The sequence below is a fragment of the Macrobrachium nipponense genome, chromosome 29, assembly GCF_015104395.2.
Source record: "Macrobrachium nipponense isolate FS-2020 chromosome 29, ASM1510439v2, whole genome shotgun sequence".
Classification (NCBI taxonomy): domain Eukaryota; kingdom Metazoa; phylum Arthropoda; class Malacostraca; order Decapoda; family Palaemonidae; genus Macrobrachium; species Macrobrachium nipponense.
Genome location: NC_061092.1, coordinates 70831409 through 70855493, shown reverse-complemented (window position 1 = coordinate 70855493; position 24085 = coordinate 70831409). Strand labels below are relative to the sequence as shown.

General features: G+C 40.8%; 1 protein-coding gene across 1 annotated transcript in view; it reads left to right on the top strand.

Moving 5' to 3' along the window:
* LOC135206282 (omega-amidase NIT2-like) overlaps positions 1-24085 on the top strand; it is a 144097-nt gene that overhangs the window by 70553 nt on the left and 49459 nt on the right. The window contains exons 6-7 of the mRNA XM_064237702.1: positions 19242-19336; positions 20051-20189. Coding sequence (XP_064093772.1) covers positions 19242-19336; positions 20051-20189 — 234 coding nt within the window. The remainder of the gene's footprint in view (positions 1-19241; positions 19337-20050; positions 20190-24085) is intronic.

Sequence of the window (24085 nt, the reverse complement as noted above, 5' to 3'; positions counted from 1 at the left end):
TGGTTATCAGCACCATAAGCGCCATTATGGCACCATAAATCGCTGAGTTTTGATTAACCCTTCGCCACTGGCCTGCTGCATTGCTGCAAATGCTTGCATACTGCATGAGACCCCCTGTCGACCGCGAGTATCAATCATTACTGGCTCCCTCTAAATTTTATGTTATTGCATATTTTTCCTTTACATTCTTATGTGAAAACATTGTGTGTATGGATATCAATGAATATTTTTTACCCATTGTCAAAAAATTACAAAAAATATAGTAAGAATATCGGGAAAAATAGGAATATTTAGTGGAAAAAGTAATTGCAGAAGTAGGAACTGTTATAAAGTAGTAGAAATAGTAGTAAAGTAATAGAAATAAAGTAGCAGAAAAAGTAGTAAAGTAGTAGTAAAATAGTAGTAGTGGTAATAGCAGTACTAGTTTTCTTACTGAAACAGTTATTCCTAGGTTTCATACAAAAACAGCGTATACATCAATGAATGTTTACGGCACTGGCAATAATAATAATAAAACAATAATAATAGTAATAATAATAAATATGATAAAATAAAAGCAACAGCATCTCGTGACCTCAATTACGTATATACATATGGGGCAGTTTATTCACCCCCATTTCATCAGCAAGCTATAAAAAAACACATCTCATCACGAGTAACAGGCCTAGCATAGAAGTCCTTTGCACCTTACGCTTTCCTGTTGAATGAAAGTTACTACTCTGCCAGGAGCTATACATCATTCACACAATTTGTCAATTACATCACCACAAAAAAGGAAAAAAAAATGCATCACGTAAGCAGGTGAAATCTGGTGTGTAAGCAGGAATCCTATTACCACCCTCCGTGAATCAGGGGGGCTGGGTCTGGGCGCAAGTCACAAGATGGATCAGTTATGAACCGCCAGCCTTCATCGACAAGAGGTTCAATGTCTTCCAAACACTCTTTGTCACTGTCAACCTCTTAAGAAATGATCACTATAATCATCATCTGATAGATTTGGCAGGTACTCAGACCCTGACTCTGAAACACTATCATCTGACATGATACTGAAAAAAAAACATAAAATAACTGCAATCAAAAGGGAAAAAGGTTTAGAATTCAAATCTACATGGATTACGGACAAAATCGTAATCATCCTTCCCAGATAATAGCTTGAGGCGCACTGGCATATGTTGGCCAGTACCCCTCCTAATATCCCATATGAAAATGACGTCACGACGTCCATCGGACGCTCATTGGTTAGAATGAATTGTGGGTGGAGCTTCAGCACCTCTCTCGTACACAATACTGTGTCTGGAAACCATCCAAGCTGAAGAAAACGCTTTGCTTTTCGAGGAGGGACGAAAGACGTACACGCGTACGTCCCGGTCTTTTATTACTGTACCATAAAAGACGTACACATGTACGTCCCAGTGCTGAAGGGGTTAATGGCGGTTTTCACATATTGGCACACTTCAAGAACGGAACCCCCGCTGATAACTGGGGACTGCCTGTATAGATAATCCTTTCAGATAACAATTCCACTACCATCCTCTGTTGTATCCCTGATAGTAAGGGGAAAAGTCATCTACTCATCCTCCTTTCTGGGCCGAGACCTTCATGTATGGATATTTCAAGTATCTATCATGAAAATTACTCTCCCAACATTGCTAGGTACAGTTGCAAACAAGTCTACCTGTTACACCTTCTTAAGAGACTTAAAAAAATTATATGTAACAGTGTTTACTAAATGGTGGGGGGTGGGGAGCTCTTACTCTGTTAGCACAAATTCCACCAATCAGTTCTTAGAGTTATTTAGTGGGAGGAGTTACAAGGATTAGGATGTCTCAAAGACTTGTTAGTCCATCCGAGGAGACGTGTGCTCACTTATCTCTAGGAGGAGGTTTTACTGTGCATTCACAGTGTCCTAATGATTTTGTCAAGCAAGGAACTCTTACACACTGTTGCTGTTTACAACATCTGGTGGCAGTTTATTCCATGTGTCACATATCTTGTAAGTAAAGAAGTTCCCACAATGGGATGTGTTGTATCTCTTAAGTTCTAGTTTCCATCCATTATTTCTTGTCTGGTTATTGTTTAATGTAAATAGGTTACTGTATTTTGTTATGCCTTTCAGTATTTTAAATTTTTCTATTAGTTGACCTTGCAATCGTCATGTTTCTAACTCATACATGTTCAGACACTCTAGTTGTCTTCGGTAACCTATTTGCCTGATGGATGGAATTAACTTTGTGGCTCTTGTTTGTACTCCTAATCTATTTATGTCTTTTCTTAGTGTTGGTGACCAAAACTGTGCTGCATATTCAAGATGAGTTCTAACTATTGATGTGTAGAGCTGCAGCACTGTTTCCTTGTTTCTGTATTTGAACTGCCTCTTTATGTATCCCACTAGTTTCTGTGCCTTCTTTTTCAGCTTTTGTGCACTGTTTTGTGGATTTTAAGTCCTTGGTAATAATGACTCCAAGGTCCTCCTCTTGTTCTACACTATTTATGTCATTCCTAAGCAGCATGTAGCTGTCATGAGGGTTGTTTGTTCCTATTTGTAACACTTTACACTTATCCACGTTAAAAGGCATTTGCCATTTTTTTTACCACTCTCCTATTCTCATTAGGTAATTTCTTAAACTTTCCACTGCATCTGCGTCTGCTGCATTTACACCTAGTTTGATGCCATCTGCAAATTTGGCTATCCTGCTAGTTAAGCCTACATCAATGTCATTAATATATATATAAAACAAGAGAGGGGCAAGGACAGAACCCTGAGGAACTCCGCTTGTTACATCTGCCCATTCTGAGTCTATAGGTATGGGGGAGAGAGAGAGAGAGAGAGAGAGGAGAGAGAGAGAGGAGAGAGAGAGAGAGAGAGAGAGAGAGAGAGAGAGAGAGAGGGGGGGGGCATCTAGAGGTTGCTGATGAATCAAAATTAAACTCAACTAGGGACAGAAATTTCCACTACAAGCAATAGAAAGTGAAGAAGTACCCCCAAACCATTCCCATATGGTAAAGATGGTAAAGTTAATTCGTATGAACAGCATTTAGGGAACTATATTGTACTTCCTGAGATTAGTAAAGAGTCAATCAAAAAGAATATGCTATCGGACTCACTTAAAAAGAGACACCCAAAGGTACAGATTGTGAACTATATGTTGCAGCAAGTAAACAGACGAATAAACAAATATTAAAAAGTTAAAAAAATAAAATTTGAAAGTCAAGATCTCTCTCTTTGCACCTTTTGTCTGAGCTCCCTCACTTCCCTTACTAACACCGGGTTCAGTCCTACCCAGTACAGCCACTTTCTTTGCCATCTTACACATTTTCTTATACAACACCTCCACTCTTCCTTGGTTTTGTCCAATTGATCCTGCATATTAATCACTGTGCACATTAGCCTGTCTAACTGCTGGTTCAAATCTTGCTCCCCTCACCTGGCCCAAAACCTTCCATCATCTCCAATTATGTACCCCACTCTTACTTTGCCATCAAAGGGCCCCATGTTGGGTGCCAAAAATTATGTAGGGGCTCATTACACAAGTGGAGCAGGATATTAATGGGGACCAATTGGAAGGATTCTTAAATAAAACTCTGGCTCTCCATAACCTAATTTATTAACTTTAATTCTACAGTAATCCTTCTAACTTTAATCTTACAGTACAAAAACTGATTTTCTCATCAACACCTATTCTCTTCACTCCATAATATTACTTGATATTACTTGATATTACCTAATATTACCCTAACCACCTAAGAATCTAAACCTAATTCCTTAATCTTAATCTCCTTAATGTTACCCCACAGAATTGTCCCTTCTATTGTAACTAAGTTTCTATGAGCTCTACCCTTAATTCTCTTTCATATGATACTATTTCTTGATGTGACCACAGACAGGTTAGGTAAATGCACATTTTATCATGTCTATTTGGGATTCCTCAGTACTGACTTAATAGGTACAGTGGACCCCCTGTAGCCTATTTGCGTTCGGATTTGCGGACTCACACATTCGCGGATTTCTCTTGGGAACATTTCCCCACATTATTCGTGGGAAATTTGCGGTATTTTTCTATGAGAAATATCCACAAATTCCTGGTTTTTTTATCAATTTCATCATAAAATGCACTTTTTGTGATAAAACAATTAAAAAACCAGGTATGAAAATTTTTAGTGGGTTTTTCTTGAGTTTTAACTAACAAAATAGGAGGTTTTCAGCATTTTTATAGGGGTTCCAACTATTCACGGGGGTGTCTGGTACGCATCCCCTGCGAATACGGGGGAACACTGTATACACCTTTACTTTAACCTGATTCACATAACTGTTCATCTCACAAGGTTTTCCTTCTAATTTCCTTTCTATATATTTCTCATCCGTTGATCACGTTCTATGTTTTATACAATCTATTCCCACTGGGAATAACTGCATCCCAAGACAATTCAGTATACAGGCAGTCCACGGTTATTGATGGGGGTTCCATTCTCGGCGGGGTGCTGATAAACAAAAACCACCATTAACCGAAACTCAGCGATTTATCGCTCTATGGTGCCAAGTTTTGGTTAATTGCGCCTATGTTAGGTATGTTATTACGCCATAACTCATTATCGGCTGCTTATGGTGCTGATAACCAAAACTTAGTCTGTTATGGCACCATAAATCGCTGATTTTATGGTGGTAGACGAGCGCCATAAAACCGGGTCACCATTAACAGAGTCCGCTGACAACCAGGGACTGCCTGTAGTACATAGTTTATATAATATATTCTTTATCCTAAGTTTCCTCAATCCCAATAGAAATGTTCGATAAAAATACTATTATTTATGTCCTTCCTTATTCCACTCATGACAATACAACAGTTGACTAATCTGCAATAATTGCAATGAAGCAGGGCAACCATTCCAGAACAGGTATCCAGATGAGAGGGAGCACTTACTCATTGTTATCCACCAAACTGCAATAAAAAAGAGAAACATTAATTAAGTTACACAACCACTAAAAAGCAAAATGCTCCAGCTTCAAAATTGCCTTTTCCCACTAACCTAACAACAGAAAAAGAAAAATCAGACATTTAATCTTACAAGCCCAACTTTTTCATGCTACCCAGAGTCTGTTTCCATGAAGCAAAATTGAAGGTTGCTGGTACCTTCACTGAAAGTATTCCCTGAGGAAGGAGTGCCCAAAATTTCCTGTAATAAAACTACTGGTGATGGAAGTATGACTCTGGTAACAAGCATTCTCGGTGATGATTCAGTGACATTATCATTGAGTGAAACTCAGAGTGTAAGGCAAGAAGATTTCAGGAATCCCTCAAAGGATAAATGTACATCTCCTAAATGGGCCTTCAAGTCCTTGCCTCATCTATGTTGGATTCTCTGTGGGTCCACCTATGGCATTAAGGGTGCATCATGTTCTTTGGTCTTTCCAAAGTCCAAAGGACAGTACTTATATACCTTCCAGGATAGAGGAGCATGAGGCCCTTCTCACAACCCCCATACCAGAAAATTCTCCATCAGCTTCACATGTTGCTGTTTCCTAAAATGTTTTCAAGACCATCCAGAAATCTTCTACAAAAAAAAGAAAATAAATTCTCCCATACCATCCATGAGAAAAAGAGAAATCACAAACTGAGGACTACAGAACCTTAATATTAGGGTTCTAAACATTAATAAAAATAACTTATGTTATTCAGTGGAATTGTCAAGACATTATAGCAAAAATTGGAAGAATGACTTCCTTCTATCTGTATTTCATTGCAGGAAAGAGTGCTGGGTAACTTGGGTGTTCCTTGGCCAAGAGAATACACTCCTTATCCTCAGAATATAACCCAGCAAGGATGGTAGTGGCTGAGATACACTTACAAATTGCCATTATAATGAAGTAGTGAGATAGGCTGAGATGCATGGTTTTAAATTTTCAACAATAAAGACCACAATAGTTTGTTTCTGTTGTTTAAGAGGAGTCCACTCAGACTCTGATGTGTACTTATGTTCAAGGAATTCCTTGTGTCACAGAAACAAAATTCCTTGGACTAATATATTTGATAATAAATTTTCATGGTCATCTCATTTGACTAAGTGCTCTAAAGCTATGAAATTTTTGAAGGTTTTATTGCAAACATCTTGGGGTGCAGATTAAAGGGATTTTGACGAAGGAAAAATCTATTTCTGGGTGATTGGCTCGTGTCGCCCTATGAAAGTAATCCTTAACATCATTCTTTCTAGGTAAAATTAGCCTAAAATTACCAGAGAAAAACAAAATTAAGAAAATGTCAGTAAAACTGACTCGCTCACTCTTAAAAAGAAGTGTCGGTATGATATAGGGGCGAGTGTGGAACACTACCACGAGACAAACACCAATTAGAACTTCCCTATCAGAATCCCCCCAAGAGAGAGCCGATACCAACGGGCGATGCAGCCTCTACTACTACTACTAGAGGACGCCACGGACAGCAGCGCCCCTAGCGGTCATCCTTAATTAAAACATAAATACATCTTGTCCTGCAAGGGGGGGGAGAACAAACCATAAAAAAGGGATGGGTTTCATAGGGCGACACGAGCCAATCACCCAGAAATAGATTTTTCCTTCGTCAAAATCCCTTTTCTGGGCTCAGCTCGTGTCGGCCTATGAAAGAGTACCAGAGAAACAGACAAGATGGAAAAGGAAAATAATGAAAAACAGATTAAAATGATGGATATAATATAAGTAAATCAGATACAGCATACAAAAATAAGCACAAAAATTAAACTAACTTATTATAATAATCAATAACAGAATGTTAGTAAACTTAAAGTACTTAAATGGTAGATAATAAAAATTATAAATATGCATGTAAAATAAGGAAATTTTTGGATTTACTTAATTAGAAAATATAATTACAATTATATACATATATGTGTCCTACCCTAGCAAAAAAAATAAGGGTAGGTACACTCAAGTCCATCATTAATACAATTAACACAATTAATTCAAATATATACAAACACATTGTGAGTGAAACTTATCACAAACCCAATGGAGAATTTATACAAACATATTGTGGCCTACCCTAGCATAAAATAAGGGTAGGAACACTGAAGTACATATCAGTACAAGGGTGGTTGTCCCTAGCAAAAAAATAAGGGACAAACCACTATAAGACACAACGGCTAAGGCTATGATGTTGAGTAGCCTGACGATAGGTTGAGGCATGTTGGTTGGGGTAGGTAGAAAGGAGACCTGGATCAATACTACAACTACTAAGCAGTATCAGGGGAAAACTATGTTTCCCGCTGCTACTGCTGAAAAACTTTAAAGATTCCAAGGACTTTAAAATAATGCCGTTTAAAGACTGTCGGGGATTTTCCATCCAGTATACTTTCTAAGATCCTCAAAGTTCATATGTTGGAAATAATTAATTGAGGTGGCTACTCCCCTGATATCATGTGCTTTTGGAATGACTCAGGGTTGGCTTGTTTATGAAGTAAAGGATTTGCTGTCTAATGCCTTTAACTGATAAAGTACCACCTTTTTCTCTCATGAAGAGAGCACCCGAGGATTCTAGAAGAAGTGCGAGATAGAAAGGCTCTAAGAGTTGATACTGGGCAGAGAGAAGGATCCTGTGGAAGTGGGATAACCTTCCAAGGAGCCCACCTTGCAAGAGGATCTTCATTTTTGGCTAAAAAGCTACGATCCGGAGCAAGTAGAACTTCTCCTGATGGGAGGAATTCCACATGACCCGCATCCCTGGATAGAGCCGACAGTTCTGAAAATTCCTAGCTCCTGAGGCTAGGCTTAATAAGAATAGTGTCTTCCTCAGGAGCATTATGAATGTACAAGATGAGTTGTCAGTATCTGAAGCTAGTTTGAGGACATCATTTAAGAACCATGAAACTGTAGTAGGCCTCTGAGAAGGTCTAAGTCTAGCACAGGCTTTAGGGATAGATGTGAAATAAGATTCAGTCAAATCTATCTGAAAACCTACTTGAAAGATTTTCTTCAAAGCCGACTTATGAGTGGTAATCGTGCTAGCTGCTAAACCTTTTTCAAATAAGGATCTGAAAAAGGATATAGCCAAATTAACTGTCATGGTTGTAGTGTTCGATTCTCTCAAGAAAGATGCTAATTTTTTAACAGCCGAGTCATATTGTCTAATGGTTGACTCTCTCTTATCTGATTTCTAGGAAGAGAATATTCTGTGGATCAATGTCAGCATCTTTATTAGCCGCAAACTTCATGAAGTCCATAAAGTTAGGGTCTGGAGAGTTCCTGAGGAAGCGAACACAGTCCTCATTTGTACTGATTGTGATAGTTTGGGATTGGGGATCCGTTGAGGTCGGAGACCCAATTCCAAAAGAAGAGGATACCAGTTGCTCTTGGGCCAGTCCGGTGCAATCAGAGCTACTATCCCTTTGAAAGACCTTAGTTTGTCTAGGACTTTCAAGAGAAGATTCACTGGAGGAAAAACATAAATTCTCCTCCACTGATTCCAATCCAACGACAGGGCGTCCGTGGCATAAGCCAGAGAGTCCAGGTTGGGGGCCACATAGCAAGGGAGCTTGTGGTTCGCTTGTGAGGCGAAGAGATCCACTTGGAGACCTGGGACTCTCCGGCTTACCCACTGGAATGACCCGACGTCCAGAGACCACTCTGATTCCAGAGGAACTGACCGGGACAGGGCGTCTGCTATCACATTTCTTACTCCTGCCAGTGAGTGGCAGACAGATGCCATTTGTGTTTGCTTGCTAATGCAAAGATGGCTATCATGACATGGTTCACATGCTTGGATTTGGACCCTCCTCTGTTGATGCAATGAACTACCACTGCACTGTCCAAAACTAGCCTTAGATGAGACTTCTTCGGGGGAAGCAGTCTCTTCAGAGTAAGAAATACTGCCATTTGCTTCCAACACGTTTATGTGGAGCTGGCGAAATTGAACTGACCAAGTCCCCCTGAACCTGTTTGAACTGAGAGTATCCCCCCCACCCGGACAGGGATGCATCCGTGTGAATGGTTAACACTGGGAGGGGATATTGAAGGGGTACTTTCTTGGCTAAGTTCTTTACTTTTGACAACGGCCGTAGTTGGTTGCGGAGGATCTGTGGAATTACTGACAACTTGTCTCGATATTTGGAGTTTGCTTTTGACCGCCAAATTCGATTTATATCTTTCAGCCTTGCTTTCAGAAGGATATCTGTTACCGACGCAAACTGAAGAGACCCTAGGATTCTCTCCTGGTTTCTTCTTGACGTTTGTTTGCATTTGAGAAATTGCCTGACAGATTTTGCTATTTCCTTCCGTTTGACCACTGGAATTGATAGATTGTGGGAGGACAAATCCCATTGGATTCCTAGCCACTGAAAACGAGATTCCGGAATAAGTCTGGATTTCGTTTTGTTTTATCTGGAACCCCAGATGTTCCAGAAAGTGAACTACCTTTTTGGTAGCTTTGAGACATTCCTCGACTGTTGATGCCCAGATCAACCAATCGTCGAGGTATGCCGCTACCATGATTCCCTGAGCTCTCAATTGTTGTACAACCACTTCTGCTATCTTTGTGAATACCCTGGGGGCTACATTCAGACCGAAGGGCATCACTTTGAATGAGAATGTTTGATTTCCTAGCCTGAATCCTAGGAATGGGCGGAAGTGCCTGGCTATAGGGATATGATAGTATGCGTCTGTAAGATCGATGGAGCATGTGACGGCTCCACGCGGAAGTAAGGTCCTTACTTGCTAGAGGGTAAGCATCTTGAACTTGTCGCAGCGAATGAAAGAGTTTAGCTTTGACAAGTCTAAGATTACCCTTCTTTTTGTTGAGCCTTTCTTTGGCACGCTGAATAAGCGACCTTGAAATTTTAGATGTTTGACTCTCGCAATGGCTCCTTTCTGAAGGAGTTCTTCCGCGTAATCTATCAATTCCTTTGACGGTATCTGGTGAAATGATTTGATTGGAGGAGGATCTTGGATCCAGCTCCAGCCTAATCCTTTGGACACTATGCTCTGTGCCCAATTGCTGAACCCCCACCTGTGGCGGAAGAGGAACAGCCTCCCTCCTACCTGGGGAGCCTCATTGCTGATGGGCGGGTTGGCCTCACCGCCCTCCCCCTCTGAACTGCTTACTCCTTGTGCCCCTTCCTGCGCCACGGTGACGAAGTAACCTCTCGCCCTAACCCTCGGTTGAGAGTAGCCTTGAGCCTCATAAGCAGGGTTAAAGGCAGGCGAGATAGCGTAGGAAGTCGAAGGTTGCGATTGCTGGGGCACCAGGAGGAAAGGCTGGGTTTGCTTAGATGTAGCAGGTTGTCCCTGTTGGGTAACTGGGACTGCCTGCACAAACTGCTGCTGATGCTGGAGTTTTTTATATGGCTGGAAACCTCTTACCAGCCTTCTTTGGTTTCTTGCCAGCTGTGGGAACGGATTCCTGTTTCCTCTTAGAGGAAATACCCCACCTAGCTCTAAGGCTCTGGTTGAGTCTAGCAGCTTCGTGGTGGACTTCGTTCACTGCGGACTCTGGGAAGAGATCCGCTCCCCACATGCTCGCAGCCAAGAGATCTATTAGGCTCGTGCCTGATAGTGCACTCTTGAAGAACATGCTTCCGACAGTTCCTCCTGGCTTGGAAGAAGTCAAAAGCGTCTAACAGAACCGTCTGAAACTGCGATTTCGCCAGGATCTTGAACAGCGGTTCGTTAGCGTATGAAAGAGCAGCCATTTCCGTAACGATAAGAGAGTTAAGGGACCTGCCAAACCTAGTTCGCGCATCGAACTCTGCCTGGATTAATTAGGAATCCGGCAGCCTAGGTAACTTCTCACCGAACTGGTCCATAGCGCAGTCCGGCTTGAGTTTACCCAGCGTGAAAGTAGCTGGCAGGTTTTCCCATAACTCTCCGCAAGGCGGGGAAGAGTGGAGAAGTAGACTCCGACTCTCGTCAACTGTGGAACGGGCTCATCCTTGAGGACTCGCCTGAAGCCTTAGCTTCTCCACCAATTTCGTGGCGAACGGAAGAGAGACCTCCTCTTCCGTCGCGAAAATACGTGAAGGGGGCTCTTATAGGCCTGGAGTCTAGTATTAGTACACTCCCAGTCCTCAAGGCAGTGAACCCATTCCCGTTTGGGCGTGATCTCTACTGTAGAGGACTGACTCCTTCGAGATCTTGTCCTCTCTCGTAAGAGCTGTTCGCGTCAGCCTAGCATACCCGATGAAAGGCTGTGACAGACCCGGAGGATAGAACTCGCAAGTCCTCAATCCTTCGAGTGCCAAACTCCGGGATCGAAATCATCCCGTCCTTAAAAGGAGCATAGGCCGCTACTCTCCATGGATTGTCCATAGAGAAAGCTGGCAAGGAGTCGTAAGGCGGAAGTTGGAGAATCCCCGTGCTAGAAGCAGGGGAGACTGGGGGAGGAGCCCTGAGATAGCCCAGCTACCCGCGATCCTCATTCTCTCTCATCCTATTCAGATAGTTCCTGGAACCGTCCTGTCCAGTTTGAGACAAGGACTGCCTCGAACAATTGCGCGAACATCTTGCTCAAAACGTGTTCCCCAAGCTGAAATTTGGGAACCCACCATCGCTCCTACCTGCTCCATCATTCCTGATGAGACAGGAGAGGGAACGCAGGAGCTGGTGCTTGCTACCCCTGCCTGCCAGGCATAGCCGGAGAGGGGGCAGCGGAAGCGGGAGAAGGCAGCGACTCTGAGGTAGCGCGAGCCTTCTCCTTCGAAGCCTTGCTTCTGGAGCTCTTCGACTGGGAAGAGCTCGGCTTTAGCCTTCACCGCTCGTCGGCGTATGAAGTCGATGACTTCCTGGCCGAAGAAGACGAAGACGACTTCCTAGAAGTCGTCTTAGACAAGGTCTTCGGTTCTCTCTTTCCCTTCTCCTTAGGAGGTACAGAGAGAGCGGGGGGGAGTGCGGCTAGGGATCTCGGATCCCGGAAAGCCTTGGAAGGAGGCGGAAGAAGAAGGGACAGGAGAAGACCCAGGAGCGCCCAAGGAAAGACCTTGGGCGCCCGACAAACCTACCTCAACCAACAAATCCTCACTTACTACCGCATCGGTCTCGAGATTCAGGTCCAGGGCGGCGACGTCCGGGACTGACTCCTGGAGGCTACGACCCCAAACGAATTCTGGAGTTCTTGCTGGATGGCGGCTATCACGGGGGCGGCGGACAAGGGGTCGACGTAGCCCGTCGACTTGCCCGCAGGGAAGATCTGGATGGCCAGCTTCCTATCCAGAATGTAGGGCTGGCCCTTGGCGGCGTTTTTCCCAAAGCCGCCCACCCGCTTTTCTTTAGGGTGGCGAGGGCGACTTCCCTCACACCGCTAGCCTGAAAGAAAGGCTGGATTAGCTACCAATTGCGGACAGGGTTAACAAACTTACGAACTAGAGGTTGTTAGTAAATTCATAAGTAACCTCATAATGGACTTACCCCATCCCCAGCTGAGCTACCAGGTCCGTAGCATATAGCGCAGGCCTCGGGGTGCCATACGATCGACTCGTTGTACGAAGTGGCACACGGGGCGTGAGACCTGCACTCGTCATGTCCACAGGGGTCATACAGCGTCGCATTACAGGCGAGGACCTGGCAGTTGGTAGCCTGTAAGTGAAAACGTACATGAGTACAGAGTAAACACTTACAGCCTAACATATGCTCCGCTGGTGCCGGAGCGATAAAGTTAGATAAAACCAGAGCCCCGCTAAAATACGTGTGGTAACCAGGCTGGAAGATAGCTATGGCTCCGCCAGTGGCGGAGGCACAAGAATCAACCAACTAGGAGTGGTGGTAATGGAAACCACGACGGATAATGGCGGGGATGGTTGATAAAATGAACATAATAATACACAATTCATTGTAAAATATCTTATAATAGGGTATATATCCTTAAAGTAGCAAAATAACAACATTAAAACAACTTCTCTCCACCCGTCTACTAGAAGAGTGCGTAGGTAAGGGTAAGCTCCCTTCCGGTAGCGGGGGAGAGATATAAGGATATAGTAGGCAAGCAATCCGACCATCCATAGCACCCACCCTGCCCGCTAGCGGAGCCAATATACTATAACCAAAGGGGTGGCCCCGGCTGCGACGGAAGCTCCTTTCGTATCATAAGGGAGGTGGCTGAGTAAAGGGGAGGGGGGGATGGAGGTCCCGGCGAAACACGGCGGGAGAGCGAGGAAAAAGGGGGGAGGGATGGCCTACTCCTCCCCACCTCACCAACTACCCGTATGGAGACCCGGTACCTTATAGTGGTCGCCCTATACCCCCTGCTGGCGGAACCCCCCGGCACCTCCGAGAGTGTGAGAGAAGGCGATGAGGTTGTTATGACAACCAAGGGGTCCCCCAGCTCCTCCCTACATCAGAGAGGGAGGGAAGGGGCAGGGTAAGGTGCTATAGTACACGTGACCGCAAGTGGCCTAGGCCACGAGCAACACAACCGTGGTAGGGCCACGTGAACCAAGCTGTACCAACATGTGGAACAAGCACCTAGGCTAAGCCTAACACCCTAAATAAATCATATATCGAAAGGGGGAAGAGACACTGTTAGTAAAAGAGAAAGAAGCCCAGGAGGAGGCAGACTGTTCCGAAAAACAGAAGCCTACTCGGAGCCAGCGATAGCCGATGTAGAGCAAGAGCCGGGATGCTGGGCCGAAAATAAAAATAATAGCCCTAAATACCAAGCTAAGAGAATGGTAGGAGGGCTGGACAAGCTAAAACTCGATGTAAACAATGAATGTGAAAAAGTAAGCCCATAAGCACAAGAAGTCCCAGTATGGAGGACCGGGAATTCTTACGAGGCGGCATGGCCGCCACGAGACAACCGAGGAACCGTATTGACCTATAAAAAGGAAAATACTGGTACCCGGAAGATAAAATTACAGTAAAATGTTACTTATGAGTTACTTAACTTAGCCGTGGCGATAGCAGAGCGTTCCATGATTCCAAAGCGGATAATCCCAAGAAAAAACACGAGCACAAGAAAAGGGCGACTTGTCGCTGGTGCTAAAAATTAAGGATGACCGCTAGGGGCGCTGCTGTCCGTGGCGTCCTCTAGTAGTAGTAGTAGAGGCTGCATCGCCCGTTGGTATCGGCTCTCTCTTGGGGGGATTCTGATAGGGAAGTTCTAATTGGTGTTTGTCTCGTGGTAGTGTTCCACACTCGCCCCTATATCATACCGACACTTCTTTTTAAGAGTGAGCGAGTCAGTTTTACTGACATTTTCTTAATTTTGTTTTTCTCTGGTAATTTTAGGCTAATTTTACCTAGAAAGAATGATGTTAAGGATTACTTTCATAGGCCGACACGAGCTGAGCCCAGAAAAAGCAATTGTTAAGATTGTATAGATTGTATAAACCACTGGATTTTTAGAACTAATGTATGAATGTGAGGTTTTTACATCAGCTACCTCTTACCTACATAAAGTTTGAATTCATTATGTAGTGCAGGAATGAGAATAGCTACTGGAGCATTGAAATTTTCCCATTGAGAGTTTGTTTGAGGTTCATCTGGAGCTTCATTTTCAAATAACAGTACTCCACAGCTGGTTTAGATTCTAGAGACTCCATGAATCCCTAACCAGCCTTCTAGTCAGGAAGGAAACTTATTTATTTTCATTTGTATAGAGATCATCCTAGAGTATACCACACACTTTTTCTTTTAGAGTGAAACTGATTTCAAGTGAATTAAATATTCACCTTGGGAGAAAACAATCATTCAGCTGTTCAGCTCTTCTTCCTTGGAAACTACCATTTTCCCTCCGCAAGAAGGATATATTTGATGAAGTCATGCATTTAACATTGTAAAACACTTAGAACAGTATATAAATTTACATTTTATAAATGCATACAGATGACTCAAAATCTGATGCTGACATGGGGTTGGGGCGTTTTGTTATGAAAGGGATAAAAGTGTATGTCCTCCGAGTTATGCAGTATCTAGTTTTACTGCGGAACTTCATGGCAGTTTAACATTACTTAAAGAGCTTTTAAATAATTGAATTTGATTATTCTTAGCAGTTTAAGGAGTGCACTGGATGCTTTGAGGAGAGCTTTAAACCCAAAACATCCAACAGTTGTAGATATTTCAGAATAGCTGTCTTTTTTTTTCTTTTTTCTTTTTTTAACAGAAGTCAGCAGATGAATTTTTGTTGGGCACCTGTATACTACAGTTTGGCAATTCTTTTGCCTTTTAGAGATTATTTCCTGGTTATCAGGAAGAAAGTTGAGGAACCCTGGCAGCAGACACAACAGGGTCTGACTGTTAGTAACAGAAAAATGCTGTATATTACTGAGAAGACTTTCTCATGGAAGTATAATTATTTGCCATGAAGGTGGTAGATACATTTCGTTGACTGAGGATTGGTCATTCTTGTTAAATGTATGGCTTGTTTTTTATGTCAGGGTAGGTGTTGCCATGTTGTGGGTTGCCATGTTGTGGTTCCTCTTGACAGTCGAGTTCCTGTTGGTTGAGTGCCCCAGTCATGGGGAACTTTGAGTACATTTCCTCCCAGAGTGTTGGAGATGGTAATTATTCTGTTTCTAAGATATTCAGAGAGGAAGTGGTGTAGAAAATCAGGAATATTTTTCTTTTAAAGGCTTGCCTTCATGAAATATGAATTTTTCTTGCATTCAAGTTTATTTTTAGATTGATTTTATTTTATGTTATTTTATTTTATTTTCACCTAAACAGTTTTATAGATTAAAGGTAAGAAAGTATGAAGCATCATTGATGAGTCATTACAGGCAGTTCCTGGTTATCGGGGGGGGGGGGGGGGGGGGTTCCATTCCCACAGTGGTGATGATAACTGAAAATCGCAGATTTTTTGTTATCAGCGCCACTGTTAGATATGTATTGGCACCGATAAGCAAAAATCATTGCATATTGGCGCTGGATATCACCTATTTTTGTCACTAGGTAAGTGCCATAAAACTAGATTGCAAATAACCAGGGACTGCCTATATTTGATTTTTATTTATTTTAATATTTTGCTTTCAGTGACTTTAGCTGTTGTTATGCCAGTTTATATATATCAATTGGTTTACAGTTTAAGTATGTAAAACTATGTGGCCATTTGTGTAAACCAGTAGATGACATGTGTTCTTGAAATTTTAAAAAATCTGGAAAGTATTACAAGGCCATACATTTTTTAAATGAACATATATACATATTAGTCTGTATTTACCTTCAAAATAGTGTAATTTATACACAAATCAGTTTTAATAAAAGCTTGAAAAAAATTGTGCACTCACATACAAAAAAATTTCATACAACAGTTGTTACAGTTTTGAAAAATACACAAATTAAGGAGGAAATCTGGGTACACACCGAACTGGCTGGTAGGTTCGCCCAACCCGAATGCCACCATCTTGGCCTGATAGCAAACTTCATGTATGGGATGTAGCAGTTGCTGGACTTCAGGACTGCTGAGGATGGGTTTATATGCAGTTACTCGGTCAGGCTGTAAGAACCCAGACTGAAGTATTGGAGACAATGGGTGAAGACAATCAGTAAGTTCTGTATTGTCTGTCTTCCTCTCCTCCTGCCAAAAGAGGAGGGGAACCTGCTTCCCTTCATCACCAATGAAAAGACTGATCCCTAATCAGATAGCTAATTTGCACTCTTGTCCATTCAGTTTATATATGGAATGGTACTCTACCTCTGTTTCCAGAGGGGAAAGATGAGAGAGAGACAATGGAGAACCAGTTACTCATTGATAGAGGTGTAATAATTGCATCATGTGCAGAATGCTTCTCTTTCTTCTGTGGAAATAGTAACTTTCCTGTGGGTGCATGAGTGCTGTAAAAAATGCATCCCAGTAGACTTAAATATAATTTAAAGAAAGGCTGTGAACCTATACCAATCTGTAAGGTAGTATCTAGATCTGTACACTTCAAAGCCAGCAAAGGCTGGTTTGATAATTTCAGGAGGTTAAGCCTGTTTAGCGTAAAGATTACACGATAAGCAGCTATTGCCAACCAAGAAGCAGCTAAGGAATTTCTAGGTACTGTCAAAAAGAAACTCATGGAGGAGCAAGAATAGTTACTATAGCAGGTTTTAGTGTCAACAAAACTGCTCTTCAGGCAAAAATGCCACTGAAGTAATTTATTTGCTAAAAAGAGAGTTGTACCAAGCTTTAAGGCAGGAAGTGTTTGATGCCTCTGTTTTGTGTTGATGCTATTAGGGTTATGATCAGGGCAGCCCAGATTATAAAGCTGCTAGTCTTCAAGCTTTGAAGTAAAAAGGTAAATTCCAGAACACTCCCTATAGTGGTTTCATTGGTGGTGCTTAAAAGACAAAGAGGCAGCAGCAGTACCAGAACACAAGCTTATGTTAGATATCACAGAGGATTTTAGCATTTCACTGCTTTCTTGGACTGTTTTTAAGGTACTATATTGACCTCCACCATATCAATCAAGTTTTTGAAAAATAAAAAGACAAAAAAGTAAAAAAAAAATCATGTTTCCCAAATGCCAGATCCCAATTAATTGTATGGTAAGAACTGAACCAGCTTGATTGTGTTGCATCATTATTGTCCAGAATCACCAAGCCGTTGGGCAAAAGACTTGAGTGCAAGTGTATACAAATTAGATATCATTACTTTTGAATAAGGTGAGTGATATGTTCAATTAAATATTTTTTAAATCAAGTAATGTTTCATAAATTCAATTGCCTATACAGTGGAACCTCGGTTTTCGTACATAATCTGTTCCAGAACCTCCCACGAAATCAGAAACGTACGAAAACAGAAACAATAATTCCCATAAGGAATAATGTAAATACAACTAATGCGTTCCACGCCCCCAAAAATATTAACAAAAAATACATTTTTAGGGAATGAACACAGTTTTACATACAGAAAACAATGAGAAGATCACTTTTACCTTTATGGAAAGCACTTGTTATCGTATGGAAGATGGAGAGGGAGGAGGAGAGGTTATTGTTTTGAAGGGGAAACTCCCTCCAGAAGAACTTCAGTATCAAGGACCTATCTGGGGTTACTTCTCTTTCTTTTTACTGGCACTATCTGAAGTTACTTCCCTCTTACATTTTTTACTGGCACTGGGACCAGCTTGAGAGTTACTGGAGCCCTGTCACACAACAAAATTGTCCAGAGACATTTATTTGTGGTGTTTCTTTAAAATTCGCCCAAAGTTAAACATGGCATTGACATTAAACAAATTGGAGACACGGATTAGAACTTTTTTTGGGATGATAATTCTCCACAAAAATTTTTTTTGTATCATTCCACTTTGCAAACATGTCCTTAATCCCTAAAGGGACATTACGTATGCCCATTTGTTTTCTGAATTTTCCAAACCAGCCTCAGCTGGCCTCAAATTCACTAACAGCAGCGCTTGTTGTAGGTATTTTCTCACTGAGATCGGCATGCAACTTCCTCCAACACCTTACTATGAGTTCTTTCTTAAATTCTGTAGTGTTTCTTGCCTTTTTGACAGAGGTGCACTTAGCATTTATTTTGGCCCCATGATGGCTTATTTAGCAGTTGCACTCAAATAAATATGTAAAAAAACAACTTAATAAAAAGTAGAATGGTTCATGAGAGAAGATGAGCTGCTTTGTTTGGGCACTCGATACGGGGGCCTGGTCATGCTCTGGGCCCTGGATGAAGTATTTCCTAGTGTACAAAAACCAAGGAAATGTTTAATAACCGATACTAAATTTTGTAGAAAGTCTATGAAAATTGAAATGTACAATTAGAGATACGTACAAAAAAAGATGTTTGACTGTATACAGTACATAAAAAAACTGCTGTTTACTGCAGTACTGTACACTATAAAAGGGCTTATTTTGTAGAATTAGGTAAATAATCAACTGTTTATGTTATATAGAGGTAAAAGATTAACCAACAATACGGTACAGTATGAGGATTTAAGTTTTGAGGTTGAGTGTTTTTTGGTGAATTTGGTGATACTGAACAATGAGCTGGCACCCCTCTAACCCCCCAAAGTTTGAGGAACAACTTTTATCATCAATTCCCTCTATGTAGTCTCTTTTTCTCTTTACTGACTAGGTTTAACCTAATCTCACTTCATTTTCAGTTCTAATTTAAGAAAATATCATGGGTGAGTGTATGAGTCAAGGAGTGCAAGTTTGTGGCTGTATTAAATTAATTAATTAATAATAATATGTAATAATGAAAATAGCCAGTCATCCTGTAGCCTTCCAGTTGCACTGTAAATAATTTTAGAAATATTTTTTTATCTACCATTATTTATAGGATAGCCAGATAATTTGTTTCTGTGAAACTACAGGTAAGAATTTCATATTTCAGGTTGCAAGTTACTATTGTATCCAGGTGCTTTCAATATGACTACCGGTCCAGTCCACTGGGAATTATTGCAGCGAGGGCGGGCTTTGGATAACCAGGTACACTTGACAGTACAGCATACCTATTTTATTTGCAGTAAATTTTGCATCACATTGGAATTTTGTTGCAGTTTGCAAAGCTTAAATTAAGCCCTAGTGTTTTTGTTCAATTGATGCCATCTGTCTGTTGAACATCAAATGCAGCAGCATTTGTGCATTTAACTTAAGGAGTAGAAATTTTGTGACAGGTAAAGCTTGTACTATTTTTATCTGTGCTTTATGTATTTAGTTAGTTTTACTGTACGTAATAATATTTTGCCCCTTGGGTGGATAGTTTCCATCAACCCACTTCCCCGGGGTGCACTTGAGGCATTATGGAAAGATGTTTGCAGTATCCCTTTAGCCCCGGGCTTAATTTACTTTTTAGTCTCTTACTTTATCTCCATTCCAGCCTACTTTATTCAATCTTGCTGTCCACAACATCTGTTTCTTAAAAGTGCAGTTGGGGTTTTCTCCCAATTCCACCATTAGGTCTTTGTACTTTTTTTCCCTCATATTCAGGATTGCTTCATCTCTCTGTCAAACCACACGAACTCCCTCTTATCATTGTCTTAAGTGCTGAGTGGCTGAAGTAACCGAGTGTTTAGTTCGACAGCCTAATTTCATAGAAATATATGACATTTTGTTACATTTACCTAACGTCGTACAATAAGGATTTTTACGTATAAATGTATCGATTGCTAACACACTTATTTATTTTTCTAATAATTTCAGTTGTATGTAGGAACAATTTCACCTGCGCGAGATGTAGATTCAAATTATGTTGCCTGGGGACACACAACTATGGTCAGTCCTTGGGGAGAAGTAATTGCAACTACAGAACATGAAGAAACAGTTGTCTATTCTGACATTGGTAAGTTTATGAGAACACTCAAGGTTCACCTTTGAGCTTTTGACATGATTAGACGGAAGTGGTTTTCGTTTAGTTAATCATGATTTGATATAGTAATCTCTTGATTATCTGGATTATTAGAGCCAAATCCCTGTTAGATAAGGGCAAGTAAAAACTCTTAAGGGTGTTCGGCGACAACTTCGCACCCTTCCTCCTCTACTTTGTCAATACTGCATAACTGTAAACACTAAATATGCTTATGAACAGTAACCATCACACTTTCAACTGGAAACTTGATGCATAAAGCAATCATCTACTGTATTTTCCCATAATTGTAACAGAATATACTCTAAAATACTCTTAACAATAAAAACAAACCCCAGTTTTACTCACGTTCACAATACACATTACAGAAGGTTACACAAACAATTTTTTTAAATTTTCTTAAACACTTTAATATCTATTGTACGCAAAAAGTAAAACCCTTATTTTTTTTCTTTTAATTATGCAACTTACTCAGTACATAATTACATAGCTATAGTTTCTGTTATTTGCAGCAGTATAGATTCAAATTTTGCGGTAGCTAGCGACACCGAAAGTGTGTAGGTGACACCAGTCTCTCACCCTCTAGCAGGAGGGCTAGTAACAACACAGTCAATTAGCTCATTCCGTGTCTGTGATGCCTGGTGTAAACATCTGGTGTTGGCAGCAGTTATTCATTTTTTGCTGGTTATTTACCAGACTTTGCAATACAAACTGAAATGGAATAGCTTCAGCAGAAAGCTTCAGGACGAGTTTTTTTCTCCTTATTTTGTATTTTTTTTTTACTGAAGTAGTACATCAGTACTTCACATTTACAGAAAAATTGCAGTTAATTGGTTAACAACTCTTTGACCAGGGTTGGACTATATGTAAACATTAATTTGTCGGATCGATGTTTACGCTTGGTACCGACCAGATACTATTGTTCGGTTATATGTTTCAGTAGTGATCTTTTGATTAAATCATCATTATAATGAGTAACGCAACAAAGTAAAATGTTACTGAATTGATGATCAAGTAGTGTAGTAATGTAAACATTGCATTAGCTACCTTCCTGATGTAAAAATAGCATTCGTTTTCAGAACGATGTTGGTGTTGAATTTTAATTCCACAAGGTGTTTTTGCAGGATTAGTAATTATTGTGGGTATAAAGTTTTTTCACCACTTTCGCTTAATAGCGTGTTCGCTACTGCAACGAAATTGCAATAAATTTAAACACTTATCAATCTTTCCTTTCCAGAATTGTTTAAGTGAAAGGATATAATGTAGCAGGAGTGAATTAGTTATGATGGGTTTTCAGAGGATGGTCTCTAGAGATCCTATAAAAGCAAGAATAGAATTATTATTAATAATAGGAAACAACTTTCATTGAAAATGTACAAGAGCCCACTACAGAGTGAACATTCCAATAGAGGGCTGTTTGAATTTTGGCCTAGCCTAACTCCTTTCTTTCTCTAAAAAAATGAATAATCTACCCACCTGTACGCTTTCTCCAACTCCGTACACTCCAGAAATCACTTAAAACACCAGCACCCACAAGACTTACGACCCAAAAAACAACTCCTACCAGACAGAGAGCTCTCCCCTACCAACCACACACCACCAACACGCTTTGTTTCTACTCCCCCGTGTTATTGTTTACATCCTGCCGACGCCGCCGCCATCTTGTCTATGACGTCACAGCCTATGACGTCACAACACAACTTAAATACATCAACAGACACCTTCTAGAATCTACCACATGTTGTCTATATATAGGACACCCACCATATTTCAACAATGCATAAAATACCCATAACAATTATACAATATATAATCACACTTATCTATACCCATAACAATTATACAATATATAATCACACTTATCTCTTTCTCCCTCCCCTCCGACTGTTTCCTAACCTAGTATTCCCCTCTTAATTTCCTTCGTCCTCCAACTCTTTACCCTCTACATAATTTCTAATACATTCCCCTGAAACTCCTGCTTTAGTTAATACATCAGCCACTTGCTCCTTTCCTTTTATCCATCTCACCTCCTTTATTTCCCCGGATTCAATGGTTTCCCCTATTGAGCAATCAATCTATTTTTAATCTCTTGCTACTTACACCAGTGCTCGATTTGATGGCGGTCATTAGTGTTTTACTATCAGTGTTAACCAAGGCTTCTAAATTTTCTCTCTCCTACTACCTCTTCCCACAAATGCTTGAAATATATCAATCCTTCTACAGCTTCCCCAACACTCAGGGCTTCAGCCTCAATGGTGGATTTTGCCACCTCTCCTGGTATTTCCTAGACTTCCACCATATGGGACTTCTCCTCTTCCCATCTGTCAAAGAAATAATATAACCCAGTGAGTATGGCCATCTTCTATGTTTCCAAAATGAAGCGTCTGCATAGGCTTCCCAATAAACCCTTTCTTCTTCCATCTCACTTATTGTAACTTCGCCCATCATCGCTCTTAGTTTTTCTCACAATTTTAATAAGTTTCTTCATATCCTGAGTTGTTCCTTCTTTAAATGCTTTACTTAATTCGCTAATATCATATGATATTTCTGGCATCGTGTGTAGTGATACCCAATTCAGCTGTCCTACCACTGATCTGTACTCTGTTTAACTCATTTTGTTCTAGCACTCTATTACCCGTATATCTTCTAGCCTCTGGTTCTCTTATGGAATTTATATACTGCCCACTGATTAAGGGAAAATCTATTCTCCTTCTGCTCTATTACTACTCCTATATACTTGAACCTACTCTCTTGTTCTCCTACTTGCAATTTCCCTTTCAATCTCCCAATCGTTTCCTTTAAGAATCCTTCAGTTCCTCCGTAGCAAAATCATCTACGTGTGTACACAAAATGCCTTCCAATTTTATTGTTCTTTTTTCCAAAAGAATATATTAAGGTTCTAGTCTACTTCTCTCACCTTGAAGCTCCTTCACTACTTTTTTCACCACTTTACCAATACATTGTTTTGCTGCATCCTTGAGCCCATAGACTGTTTTCTTCAACTTCCATAATCCCCTCCAACCATCTTACCCTTGGTGGCTTCAAGTACACTTCTCTTTGTATCTCGTCACCTTGTAAATATGCAGTTTTGACATCCAATGTATAACATTCCAATTTTTCACCTTTATTATGGTTAGACAGAATTTTAAAATTTTCAGCATTGCATGTGGGAGCATCCTTTTCCCACTCAGCCATTTCTTCTTCAAACCTCTAGCTAACCAATCTTGCTTTACATATCCTTTCCCCCTTTTATCTTTTCAGTTTACTATCCATCTTGTAGATATAGCTTTTTTGTCCAACATCATTTACCTCCTCATATACCTGGTTATCTCTCCAACTTAGAAGTTCTTTTTCTTTAGCTTCCATTATGCTTCTATTTTCAAATCCCAGCAACACCTTCCTCTCATCTTCAATTTTTTTCTACCTGACTATAATCCCTCAAGTTAACCCACCCTTTGTCACCTGACTGTGAGTCTCGTATATGTACGAATCAGCCCATGCTTGTTGGCTTGATCTTTTTCCTGCAAGACCTAAAATAGTCCATTCTTCTACCTTGTCCTGTATCATTGTTTTATAGCCCTAACTCTATTTTCCCTTTTTGAATTTTGGGTATCTCTTCCATTAACTCGCTTTCTATGACCCACTTTGCCCGTTATCTTCCACTGTTTCCTCTCTATCACCTCTCTTTCTATAGTCTCTCTGTGTCTGCATTCCTTCTCTCACCCATTATCTCTCTCCATTCCAGCCAATCTACTTTCCCTTCATTTGGGCCATCTGACCTACCTTTCACCCCATGGGATTTATCTATTCTAGCCGATACTCTTCGTATCTGGTGATCGTCGTTGAATCCTTGTCACATGTATCCTAGCTAC